The sequence below is a fragment of the Ruditapes philippinarum genome, unplaced genomic scaffold (assembly GCF_026571515.1).
Source record: "Ruditapes philippinarum isolate M1 unplaced genomic scaffold, ASM2657151v2 ctg361_1_1_1_1, whole genome shotgun sequence".
NCBI classification, from domain to species: Eukaryota; Metazoa; Mollusca; class Bivalvia; order Venerida; family Veneridae; genus Ruditapes; species Ruditapes philippinarum.
The window spans coordinates 144,144-158,181 of record NW_026864641.1 but is presented as its reverse complement, the minus strand read 5'-3'; the positions used below and the strand labels follow the sequence as shown (position 1 = coordinate 158,181).

General features: G+C 31.3%; 1 protein-coding gene across 1 annotated transcript; it reads right to left on the bottom strand.

Moving 5' to 3' along the window:
* Positions 1–398: 398 nt before the first annotated feature.
* Positions 399–7,739, bottom strand: LOC132726357 (uncharacterized). The gene is made up of 3 exons (XM_060711670.1): positions 7,128–7,739; positions 3,851–3,991; positions 399–1,323 (listed from the first exon to the last, which is right to left on the bottom strand). Exons 1-3 carry the CDS (start codon positions 7,385–7,387, stop codon positions 399–401), a joined length of 1,326 nt encoding a protein of 441 aa, XP_060567653.1. The 5' UTR covers positions 7,388–7,739.
* Between the last annotated feature and the right edge of the window lie 6,299 nt (positions 7,740–14,038).

Below are 14,038 nucleotides of genomic sequence, written 5' to 3'. Positions count from 1 at the left end.
AAATAACTAGTTGCCTTACCTGTTTTTTTTAAATATTTTACTGTATCATATACATGTAGGTACCGTATTCCTAGAAACTTTCGCAGAAACAATATTTCGCATTTTTTCATAAGGATTGTGTTTTAACGGAGATAGTATATTAGCTAACAAAACATTTAGATCTACACCTGTGGAATATAATGCGTTTTAACTTAAAAAGTAACAAATTTATTTGAATATGAAAATGTTTAATATAATTATATTAATGAAAAATATTTTTCTGTTAGTAATATAAGCAACTATGTATATGTAATTATAATAATAAGCGGGCAGCATACATGTATAAATATTATTTTTGCATTGAACACATTTCTTTCAAATGACTAGAAAACGAAGAGTCCGGCCCTGTCAAAGGTACATCATACAATTCTATTTCCTTTTGAAATTTTTTTTAAACTTTCAAGAACTGTAGAAACTCTCTTTTTAAGCTCTTTGGAATATTTCATTGTTGTGTTACTTGTTATTCTTGTAACATTTACTCCTTCCGGATATATCACCGGACTTTTCCGGTAATGATGCATTAAACCTATGTTCGGATCTACTCCGTGCTCTTCGCCCGACCGCATCGCCCATACATTATGTATTCCAAAAGTTACAACGTCATCGGTCCATACAATCATCTTTGAACGGTCACGTGGCCCATATATAAAGTCGTCCCTCATTGTGTAATCTATCATTAAAGGTAAACTTCCTTTTTCAGCGTTTGAAGTCTCGTGATTTCTCATTACAAACGAGTTTCTGAATAGATAAACACTGTATTCCGGAATACGTAAAAGCATATCAGTCCATGTGTAATCCCCCTTTCCATATGGAATAATAAATTCGTCTAAGTCACTAGCAGTCGTGTAATAACTGTAACCTTTATTTCTGTACAAACAGTCATTTAGTGCTGCAAGTTGTCCGCAGTAATGCAGTATGACGTCACCGCACATGACGTCAGACAATGACCAGGGTAATACTGTCACGAGAGCGTTCGACTCCGTAGCCGCGTAATGTTTCAATACTTCCTGGACGTTATCTGAAACACTTTTGACGTAAAGAAAAAACTTTTGCACTCCTAAAAGTTTGTTCATTTCAACCCATTCTATAAGTTGTACGCTGTCATTGAACAATGAATGCATTGGCGACAGGCACATAGTAAAATATCTCCTTGTCTTTAATTGAGGATTTACATGCACGGGTAGAATGTTACGTGGAAAATGAATGGTAGACTTTCTCACAATTGATACAGCGTCAGGGACGTGTACGCTGCACAGGTAACAAACAAAATAAGCTGCCGTGTGTCTGAAACAAAAAGTAAGGGAATATGCTAGATAAATCATGAATTATTAAGTTATTTCATCATCTAAGTTATCAATTGAAATAAGCTGTAACCAATAAGCAGAACAATAGAAAAAAGCCTTTCTTTTTGCAGACCGACACGTTTTACAAATTCTCTTTCTTTGAAATGAATTCTAACATCGCCAAAAAATAAACATACAATACTTTCGAACGTAACAAGTTAAAGATTTTTTTAAGAACCAGTAAATGTGAAGTTTATTTTTTGCGGATGCCATCTTTTGTTAATATGCGAAAAATTACTAGTAATTAACATCACTATTGCACGCAATGTAGAAATGCACATTTTAAAGTCACTTTCTTTACACAACTTTTACTGGGCACACACGGAATGTTAATGTTTTTTTAAAAGAAAAAAATGCAGGATTAATTCATTTTGAATAAAAGACGCGATGCTTAATAAAGCAGTGAAAAGACCAAACTTGCCTGAAAACGAGTAAACCATATACGCAGTAATATCTTTAAACACATAATTAAAAAAAAAAGAATTCCCCTGTTCGTTAATGTGTCTTTCCTTTTTTGTAATTACAATCTAGTTTCATTCATTTAGGTATGCACATAAACAATAATTACGGGAGTGTCTAAATGATTTGGTACAGCTTAACATATACATTGTATATTTGATGTTTTTAACATTGTAAGCGAAAAAACGGGAACCATTAACACTTTAAACTAACTATCTTATGACAAGTGCTGACTAGCACATTTCAATTCATCTTTATCACAGTCAGAAAGTCATAAATTGCTGAGCAAGTTCAGGAAAATTTCATTAGTTTCTAAACCGCAAATTAAAGGAATTCCACTGAGGTCCAAAAGCATAAAACATAAAATTTGAATTTCTTACATAAGATCAACTTGGGGTACTTATGCAAATGTTTATGAAGAAGTATTCTCAGAAACAAATTGAAAATAGTACTTTTATGTTTTGCTCTGAAGAACTTTGCAACACTTTCCAATCTCGGTCGTTTTTCACAATTAGAATATTCTGGAAACAAGAGCTGTCCGTAAGACAGCGCGCTCGACTTTTTTATTGCTTGCCAATAAAAAAAGTTTTTGCAGTAAAAGGCAATACAAGAATCTCTGTATTTTTAAAGTGAACAATGGCCATGAGCATTAAGATATTTAGTGAAGAATTATTTTACTGAATTGTGTGATACCCTTGAACACTGCAGCAAAGTTTGAAATGTTTAAGTCAAAAGAGGGCTGGTAAGAAAGAAAAAAAAACTGAGTTGAGCCTTAAATAAATTTAATAGTATTAAACCCACTTTGAGAGAATAAGGTATTTTTACGTCACTCAGAACACCTTGGTAAATGACATAATAACATAATTTTTCAAGAAATCTATGCCAAGGAAGCAGTATATTTTTGTACAATCAGCATAATATATAGATTTGACTTTGTATGTGAAAGTATTATAGTTACCTTATAATACAAGTAATAGATAAATTTTATCAAGCTTTTTTAGATGTTGTCAGTTGGTCACAAGTGGATCTCTTTCACACAGGCTGTGGGTGACTGGTTACTTTTCGTGGGTCCACTATGTAGATAATGCGTTGTAAAGTTAAGGGCCATAATTCAAATAAAATCTTTGACAGAATTACCTTCTCCTGGACATGTTTGGGAATCATGATTGTAAACAAGTATTCCAACTTTCAAATTAATATCTCAAACAGTTCAGTCAAAAAGTGGACTGGTACTAAAAACTTAACCAAGATTCTAAGTCGATAAAAGGCCTTAATTTTTAAAAACAAATCCTTGACAGAGTTACCTTCTCTTGCGTACAGATGGGGGTAATGATGTGAAATAGCATTAAAAGTTTCAAAGCAATATCTCAAAGGGTTAAGGCAATAAGTGGATTTTACCCATATTCAATGTATTTTCTAAGTCAAAAAGGGGCATAATTCTGTCAAAAACCTTGACAGAGTTATGTCCTCTTGTCTGTTGATGAAGGTCGTGATGGTAAACAAGTATGGTCAGTTTCAAAGCAATACCTCCAATGGTTTTGAAGTAAAGTGAGGTGGTACAAAAAACTTAACCAAGCTCAATACACTTTCTAAGTCAAAAAAGGGCCATAATTCTGTCAAAAACCTTGACAGAGTTATGTACTCTTGTCTGTAGATGGAGGTTATGATGGTGAACAAGTATGGTAAGTTTCAAAGCCATACTTGTAATACTTCTGAAATAAAGTGGGGTGGTACGAAAAACTTAACCAAGGTGTGACGCCAACGCCGACGCCGACGCCGACGCCGGGGCGAGTAGGATAGCTCCCCTTTTCATAGAAAAGTCGAGCTAAAAACGGATGACAAATGATCTGAAACTTTGCACACAAGTAATTTATCTGGACCTAAATCAAAAAGATATAAATCTTGAAACATTTTTATCAGCCCTTTAATGTTAAAAACAAAAACAAAGTCACTTAAATATACATTCAATGTAAAATTTTATCAAAAGAAATGCATGTACATCTGTATACCTTTTCCCATGGTTTTCATTGATATTAGCTATGTATGCTTTAACCAGCCTCGTTTCCACTTTTGACGAATTGTACCAAAGTAAACAGTTAACATCAGCGTTCGTATCGTTCGTTATACCAATAACTCGAACCTTTGTTTGCCTAAAAAATAGAAATGCGTGTTATTGGCATCTGTAACTTTATTGAGAAACAGCTATTCTTCGTTCTAAACACATTTATTTAAAACTTTAGAATATTTATTATTTTCAACTTTTTCTGTTTATAACTCACTTTTTATGATGTTGTCATTTACACTATGTTTTTGTTATAAGAAACTTTGACAATACATTTTTGAATTGTTTGTATTTAATGAGATATTGTTTACGTATAAGTTAATAAAATTCATTTTCTTCTCTGTCATTTTCTTTATGTATTTTATTAATGTATTGTCTAATTCAACTAAAAATATAACTAGCTAGACATAAGGTAAAAAACACAACACACAGTTGAAAAAATGCCATAATTGGCAAATATAACAAAATAACAAACATGGTATGTACATATTTGTTAATGAAATGACCAAACTGGGTGGTAAAAACCGCCAAAACGGGAATCCGCCGTCGCCGCCCAGACGTTATATATAAAAATGCTGTACAAGTGAATAAATAGCCTGCTCTAATATTATTTCTTTTTTTTAAATGCTTCATATTTTGTATTATTACCCCTCACTTTTTTCGTAATGTTAATTTCCAATAGGCCTCTGGGAGTTTTTCTTACTGTTAATGCAGGTGTACCACGTGACTAGGAATTTTGTACTGTTACATAGGTAACAGTATTTTTAACAGTATAAAATCTGGTCACGTGGTCTATTTTCTAAATAAAATGAAATAAAATGGCCGCCATTTTTCTCTCGATTCATTCTTATTTTCGACGATAGGGGCATCGCCAAAGTAACTAAGACTCTCATAAAATTTAGTTCTTTGTACCCTAGAGTTCTTTTCGCGTATAAAATATCTTTTTGTTGAATAGTAAAAAAATAACGGAAGTAATTGTAATGTGAATAATTATCTGTCTAACTGGAACATGCAGACGATTAAAGCATGCAACAAAGGATTATTTAACAATTTTAACCAGTGGAACGTTACAGAGAGAGTTGGTGGACAGACAGTTGTATGATATCATCATTATTTTGTAAATGCACTTTGTCAAAAACCATGCAAATAATATTCTGGATACAGAAGGATCAGATTTCACAGATCATAACCTTATAAATGGGTTAGTGATTTGTTTTCTAAATAAAACACAGTTTATTGTTCGTTTATGACTGGTTACATGTATAGATATCATCACTTGCTTAAAAAAACAACAACAAAAAACAGATTCTCAAGTAGGCCTACAGTACACTTAAAACTTGCAAGGTAAGGACAGTAAAATTATTGCTACTCTTGGTTTATTTTTGTTACAGTTAGATTAAGTTTACAAATTCAGATCATCACAGTGTTTGTACGGGGTAATAAAATAAATAACACATGGGTTTGTGTGTAACAGTAAAAATATTATCCCTCGTAAAAATACTGTTACGCGAGGCTACGCCTCGGGTAACAGTATTTACCTCGGGATGATATTTTTACTGTTACCCACAAACCCATGTGTTATTTATATACTTTTTAATATGTCGTATAATATTTTCAATGAAATAAGATAACTGTTTAAATTAGAATAACAGCACGCGCTTAACTTCTCACTGTGAACATCTGACGAACAGATTGTTTTCTTTGCGGTAAAGCGGTTTAACACTCTAGTTATTTAAATAACTAGTAAAAGTAGTATAATATAGTTTAGAAGATTACGCTAAGCCGTGTTTATACTGACCAACCAAATAATCCGGTATAATATTTATATTCGTCTTCAAAGGTCGAGCATTTTATATTCATATTGATATAAATAAAATACATTGTACATGTGTAAAAAGAGAAATTTAAATTGAAGTATAGCAATTCGACAGACTTATTTTTGTACATAGCTGTCTACCTGATGGAATATATTCTGTTTATCAGTGAAAAGATATTATACGTAATTAAAGGCCCAATATGCCTCAGAAGTGCTATCATTTTTATTTCTGAAAATCATTTTATTTTTAATATGTTACAGTTCCAAAATAATGCTCATTTTTGCAGTCTTTTGCTCCGTTTGCTCTTTTGGCAATGGCTATTATTATAGTGAATTATTATTTGTATGGAAGTCAAAATACTACTTTGTTTACATTTTGTTACCTTTACGACAGATTTTTACACATTCAGCAGCGCAACTTTGTTCGGTTATTAAACATCTAACATGCTCTCAAATCATTATTAAAACATGTTTGATATTTCAAAAGAATTAAACTAATGAGGCATAATGTGTCTTTAAGACTGTGATATAGAGCGGTAACTGTTGAAAGAATGCAACACTTTTAAGAGACGCAGTTAGCATTATTGAACTTATTAAAACAAAGCATTGATCATGTAACTCTGTTACTTCAACATCTTTCACCGTTTTCCATGTTTTAGAGAAAACCGAATTAACAAGCCTTTGAAACGATAAACATTTTACGTTAAAGAAAGATGAAAATGTGTGAACATAAATACAAATATATGGCCACAATTCAGTAAATGAGCCGCGTCACGACAAAGCCAACATAGTGGGTTTGCGACCAGCATGGATCCAGACCAGCCTGCGCATCCACGCAGTCTGATCAGGATCCATGCTGTTCGCTATTAGTTTCTCTACTTGTAATAGAGTTTGAAAGCGAACATCAAGGATCCTGATCAGACTGCGCGGATGCGCAGGCTGGTCTGGATCCATGCTCGTCGCAAACGCACTATGTTGGTTTTATCGTGACGTGGCTCAAACCATTCTCACATAACTCCTCCGTTGACAAATCTAGCTCTCATATTATTACAGACTTATTTGTTAAAACACACGGTTGACGAGTGCTTTGACAGGCTTTTAAGTAGTGTTAGTTGTAATAACAGTAAATTCCGAACCAACGGTCATACATTGAGAGGCAAACACCTTTACCTCTAGACTGCTGATGTTTAAATTGTTAACTATAAAATTAAGAAGCTGGTGAGAGATAGTCTAGGTTTTTATGGTGTCTCCTGAGTCAAGGATTCGAAACCTGTTATGGTTATATAACCATCTTAAATTTTGACAAGTGTACTTGTATAAAAAGGCAAATGCACATATGAATCATATCTATTTGAAAATGTGATCTTTCAACGTAAACACAATACATGTCCAAAGAATGAAAGCTTACCCATCCGCATAAGCTGAGTATACCAGCATAGAATCATCGTCAGTTACACGTTTAAAATCGTCAACCCAAGAGTCTTTCTCCTTCATTTCTAGCGTTTCTTTAAATTTCACAATTGAAGATATGGGTACCGACAATTTATAACTGTAACACTTGATCACTTTATCTCCATCGTCACTCTGTGTCAGCATCAATAAAAGTAAGATTCCAAATATGCTGAATACAACCACATATATAAAAGAGTATTTCAACCTTATGTTCATTTCAAACGATCGTGCGTTAGATAACACAATGTCAATGACTGTCCTATTTGCGTGTCTTGATTAATAAATAAATGGGAACACAACGTAAAATGTACTATAGTATAAACATCTTTCGTTCATATAGTGACCATATTTAAACAGAAATTAGTAACGATAAAAAAACGGGTTAAACGGGGATCGCAGCTTTGGATGATTTAGTGTTATAACTTTTGTAATATTAAGCATTCAATGCATTGCCGTAAGGCATTATTTATCCGTTATGTACTTTATTGAAGTTTATGTTTTTAAATTTATACAAAACCATTAATCCGACTTAAGATTATACAAAGTAAAATTTACGACTATATATAAAGATCAAGACGCCGGAAAAATAAAGTGCTTCAAACTATACTTTAACATCTAGATAATCTTATAACGGCTTTCTTTTCCCTATAGGAACCTCATTTCCTCAGAATAACATGGTTTCGTTTCACAAAATACAGATATTGAAACGCTAAATTACTGATTTGGAAGTATATTTTTTATGCAACGATAGTGTCAATGCACCTGTTTGCGTCCATTAACATCTGCAGATGCGGTCGGACTTATTAACCCCCCCCCCCCCCCCATTGCGGGCTTTCAAGCAGCATGCCTCCAGATTCATGCTAATTTTCATGAAAAATTGTAAAAATATTTAATAATAAAATATTGGCAAGTGTAAAAAGAAAGTAATTTACACATTGCAGACGGTACTTAAAATCAACGAAAACAACCAAAAAGAGATCCGGATATGCAAAAAGTCCGTTATTGCATTAGTCATGCACCATAATATGGTAATAACTACTGCAAAATCAGTCATAAATTGAATATATCATGTATTATGAATAATTTTTTACTTTTCTTAAAATCTAAGTACATTTTTCTCAACGTTGATTTTCTATGTTTTTGATCATCTGGAGCCATACAACTTAAAATGTCACCTCGTGCTTCTGCAGATGTTAATGAAAACAAAGAAAAAAAAACCTTCAATTTGGAAAATCTCTATAAAACAATCAACTCAAAAAATAAAACCAGATGGGAAATCTTTCTTTCTTATCTAAATTGTAAAAATAAAGCTTATTTTCAAATTAATTGAAGGAGGAAATATCAGAAAGGAAAATACTAAACACATCTGCTCATCAGAAAGTAATAATTTGAGGCTGCTTTTTAAAAAGAAGTATGTCAGTGTTGTTTTTATAAACGATTAATACTAGTTCGAACATAAAGTCAAATCTATTAATTGTTACGCGCATTTCCTGAGACCTGTATATTCCTAAATAATGATATTTATTTCTGATTTGGCATTTACATCAACTAGCATTCATTATATAAAACTTATATAATTTAGAGAGTTTTTTTTCTGGTAAACAATTATATAGCAATGTTTTATATTGATAGAAATATTTACCAAACAGCTGCTGCCCACATTGTTTAAAACTTTTTTATTTATAAAATATTAATTTCGAGAAAAACATCTACATGTATGTATGACAGTTTACATAATGATTTATACAACTAAATAAAAAAGAAATAATTCATTAAAAAGTATCATATCTTATTCTTCGGAATTTTTATATTGATAAAAAAAAATCATTAAAAAGTATCATAACTTATTTTCGGAATTTTCATATTGAAATATCATTCAGTACACAGTGTCTCATTTCTTCAATTGATATTTTCATTTTATAGTTTACCCAGTGTAAATTCTAACCACTTATTAATATCATATTTAACGCCATTGTCAAGGTCGTCTGGTGGCTTGGTATTTTTCAGCTGGGAAGAAGGGTTATTCGGTTATGAATTTATCTATAGTCAAAGTTATTAAAGAAGTATATTTTGTCATTTTTTTTCGGGAAAACATTGCGGGTAAAAATGAACTAAAACTATTGAGGACGAATAAAATGTTCTGTTTGCGGTTAGCATGATTAGTAGTAGCTTATCCTATGCAAGTTAACAAGTTTGACTTCGGCCGAGTATCTTTTTAAAGATACTTTTTGTTTGTTATCTTTTTCCGTAAATATCTAACATTGATTATAAGAATTATATATGAACCTGTCGAGGAAAAGACAACATAAGTCGTACATGTTCGGTCGACATCGTATATTTCCCAGTATAACTAGTTTAAATATTTCGTTTATTATTACAGCACGACATTACAACCTTTATTTGGCATTCACCGATATTATCAATCACACACACATATATAGCTTATTGTTTATCAATCAAACGAGAAAATGTGGTACAAAACAATAAAGAATATTTTAAGAATTTGGAACAGAGTGCCAAAAAAGTAACCAATATTATGAATCATTTTTTACTCAATTTATTGATTTCTAAATAGTTTGATAGTCCCATTGTTTGAAACGCAAAGTATAATTACTTGATAGATAATTTCTTACATATTTTTTTTTCATTTTAAGTAAGCCACATATTAGATATGTGTATTTGACACTGTTTAGGTCTGATCAAATTGTCTATGTAAGCACCGTTTACTTGAATGTTGTACATTTCTTCTTTGTCACCATTGACATGTTTAAACTAAAAAAAAATAGGATACAAATCCTTTTCATTTGACTGCAAGTTTACCAACATGTAAATACTTTAAATGTCTTTAACAATTCAATACTTATATTTTGTTGGAAAGTGGTTTATGTTTTTTTATATCCTTAATATAAAATCTGCAATCACTGAGTAAAGATTTTTGATATGCAGTTTAAGGGATTGAAACAATGCGAGTAAAATTTTGAAATATTACTAGTTTTTACTAGTGTATTACATTTACCCCTATAATGCCTTACATTGTCCTTATTTCCACTTTTGAAAATTCAGACTATTATATTCTCCCTTAGAAAATGGTATTCGTCGGTAAGATATATATTTTACTGCTGACTATGGGACGCGTCACTAATGTGTTCTCTCCTTTTTGTTGGATTTTAGGCTGCACCAACACTGGTGGAGGAAGACCTCAGATGCCTACTTAAGAACACCCCTGAATGAAGCCCAGTCCTTTTTGAAGAGAACAACATTAATGTGTCTCTTCTTTAATGTAATGGTAACATGATCCACAATAAAACTACCCACTTTCCCAATGGTAATGCAGTCAACACCTTTTCAGACCACAGGCTTTTTTGTTATTCATCGGCTTGAATATTCTTAGGCATGACACTTGATAAAACAATGTCTTAAAACTGTGACGTTTGACATTTTTTTGATACAGTTGGGTAAAAATCAGTGTAATTTAATGTTACTTTTTGCACATTTATTTTCTGAAGAATTAATTTCTTATTTAATATGGGAATTATGTATATGAAACAAGACCTATGGAAACTTTTATCTTGAATTTCTCCAGACTTACTTTCTAATGAGGATTGAATACTATAACATCAATTTATAGTAATGTTTGAAGGTTATAATACATATTGTTTAAAAACATAAGTAAAAATTCAAATAGAGTGGCCATGGAATATATGTGCCTTTATAATAATTTCCACAATTTAGACCACCTAACAATTAAGACCATTTTTTTCCAGTCCCCTTGATGGTCTTAACAGAAAGTTTTCACTATTATACTTTATAACACACTGTCGTAAGAAACGCATTATAATATGGTAAAAATAATGGCGTGGCTTTAACCAGGACAAAGACGCGTTGCTTTAATCAGTGAGCAGGAGAAACACAATTCTGTCTGCTTCTGTCAGGCATTCGATTCGATATCTGAATTATATGAAATTTGGTATAAAGCACGTGTTGTCAACCGTTTTATGCTTTCAATTTTTTGCATTATTAGCAATTTTATATTTTGAAAAAAAAAGCCTTAGTTCAAACAGTATGGTTTACATAATAGCAAATCACGAGGCTATCCCGAGAGACCATCGTTATTCATTTATCTTCCAATTAAAACAAGAACATTGTAACATTATCTTCCAGGAAAAAAACAACAGGTGTGTCAATTTCAAAATAAGCAAACTAATTTAATTTTTAATAATGATCATGTAATGTTTCATGTAGGCTGTAATATTAATATTTTCAAAGAATCTAACTAGAAGGTATTTACTAATAAACACTTAATGAATTCTATATATGTCAAAATGTAATATACAATTTTTATCAAGGATTTTAACCATCTTAATACTATAGAATAGTGTATAAAAAATGTTGCTTTTTTATCAAGAATGAGATTAATTAGTTTCCTAATAGAATGTTAAGGTAATAAAATAGTTTTATTTCCTAGATCTTTTAATAAAATATCATACCACGAACCTTTCGTATTAAGCAATACAATTGATGAGATTGTTTTTGTCATTAACATAACCTTTAAATATCACATCATTGTCAAAGATTTGATTTTGTAAAAATCTGAGCCGGAAGTGTTAAAGTTTCAGCATTTTTATTCATTGAATGTTTATTTATCCAAAGCTCACAAAAATCTAATGTTCAATGACATTTTGAATGTAGTAAACCATATGTTTTACTAATTTGACATTTATTTCTTGAATCAAGTATTTCACAGTGATCTGGTGAAACACATCCTACACACTTATACGTAAAGTTGTAAAATTTTCCCAAGAATATCGTGTAGTTCGTCTTTAGTCTGTGTTTATTGCTAACGTACTCTAGTACCCTTCCTAGTCATTCCTTCATTATCTGTAGGGTGATTCCCTCGACTTCTGCCAGAAGATCGGCAGCTGGTCCACAGGATCCAAGTCGGTGTTAGTTTTTTGCCGCCAAAAATTCTTCAGATAGGCTCCTGATATCTTGTCTCTCTCAACGATGCTCACATAACGAGTGTAAGAAGAGAGACAGAAAGTCGCAAAGAATGTTGATGTTTTTATATGACGTTGTCATCAATTCATTTCTCACTAATGCATTAAGTAAAATAAAAATTATAATTATACATGATTTAAGTCAGTCTATTTTGCATACTGTGTAAAAATGTCGTAACTTTATCGCAGAAAATTTGCATTTGATAGACACACACCCGTTTGTTAAACATTCACACAGCCTGTCATAATACGAATACACTTTTTACATTAATAAGTGTGCAGTTGGATTTCATCATAATGATAATGTCAAATAAATTTTATAATTGTATTTTGTTAATGATAAGTGAGAATCTAGCACAAAAGAGCGTGAAAGCAGATGTCTCGATTCAAATATTTGTTACCAAGGTCAGGTCACCAGGCTTATTATCATAACATAACCTTGCTCTGTCTGACTTATATCGTACAGTGGTTTCAAATTAAGCTTCTTATCAATTTATTAATAGACTGAATTTTAAACTTGGCTTTCAGCGACCTTCGCGGTAAATATGAGTTTCAATTAAATGTGAAGTAGTTGTCATTCTTTAATGCCTGATATGAATCATTTGGTGTAACCTTAACCTTTGATCGTCTTAATGTATAATTGCTCCTGTCCATGTCACAGAAAAATTCGTCAATTTTAAGAGAAAAAATACTCCCAGCAGCGTACCTCGGCTTATTTCTTTTTTTGAGTTTACGAGTTCAGCTCTATTGTCGAAGGGTTTTTACATCCAGGGATTGAAGAGACATCTTAAAGTATATATAGCTCAAAAGTTATTTACAAAACCAAAACAAAGCCAGAAGTCTCTAATGTAAAATGTGTGTTATTTCATTTTTTAAACAAGTTTTTTCTTCTTATTTATTATTTAACTTGTGTTAACATAACTTACATATAAGATATAATCAAGGGTAAAGTTAATGCAAGGTATAATTTACAGTTTGAGATATTACCTTTCAATAATGAATGTTGACACTGATACTTACAAAAAACAACAACAAAAAAGAAGTTCAATTGATCTGATGAAAAGGAGAACAATGCATATAAAAAATCATTTAAAGTGCAGATATACCTTTACCCTCATATGTGCATTTATATACTGTGCTATGATTAAATTTGTAAATTGCTATTTACTACATTATTGATGATACCATACTGTTCAATTTGTTAGTTAACACAAATTTTCTTGTCCTTTTGGTATACACTTATTAGTAAACAAGTATGAATAATTATTTACCAGATTCATAAAAAGAACTTATCAAGTATGCAAAGGAAACTGTCAATTTAATGAAGGTAAATTGCACAATAATGATCCATTTTAGATAAATTATGAATTGATATATACTTGTACAAACAGAAAGACAGTTAACGGATTAACAAAGAACATTTTATGATAGGTTCTATAATTTATATTAGATGTTTTGCAAGAAATAATGGTATCCCCAGAACTTTTCAAAATTGCAGGGCCAATACCATCAAGGTCTGTAGATTTTTGTATGTTCAATTTTTTTTTACCTTTACTTCCATGTTCGTTATATAAGGTGTCAATCAAAGGTGTAACATCAAATACGCGAGTGCTAAACAATCCCTTTTTTCTTTTAATTTGAAAAAAAAGTAATTTTGGTTATAATATTTGAAATATTGATAAAATGTTTATCTATTTCTTTGATAATTTCTTATTCATTCTCAAATACTCAATCCTTTTGTCAATTTATTTAATCGGAAGTGTTATCCGTTTTATTTGATTGTTGTTAGAAACGTCTTTCAATTTTTTCTTTGATTCTTTGTTCTCTTTAATGACCGTATTTCAGATTCTTATTTAAACTTCTTTTAACC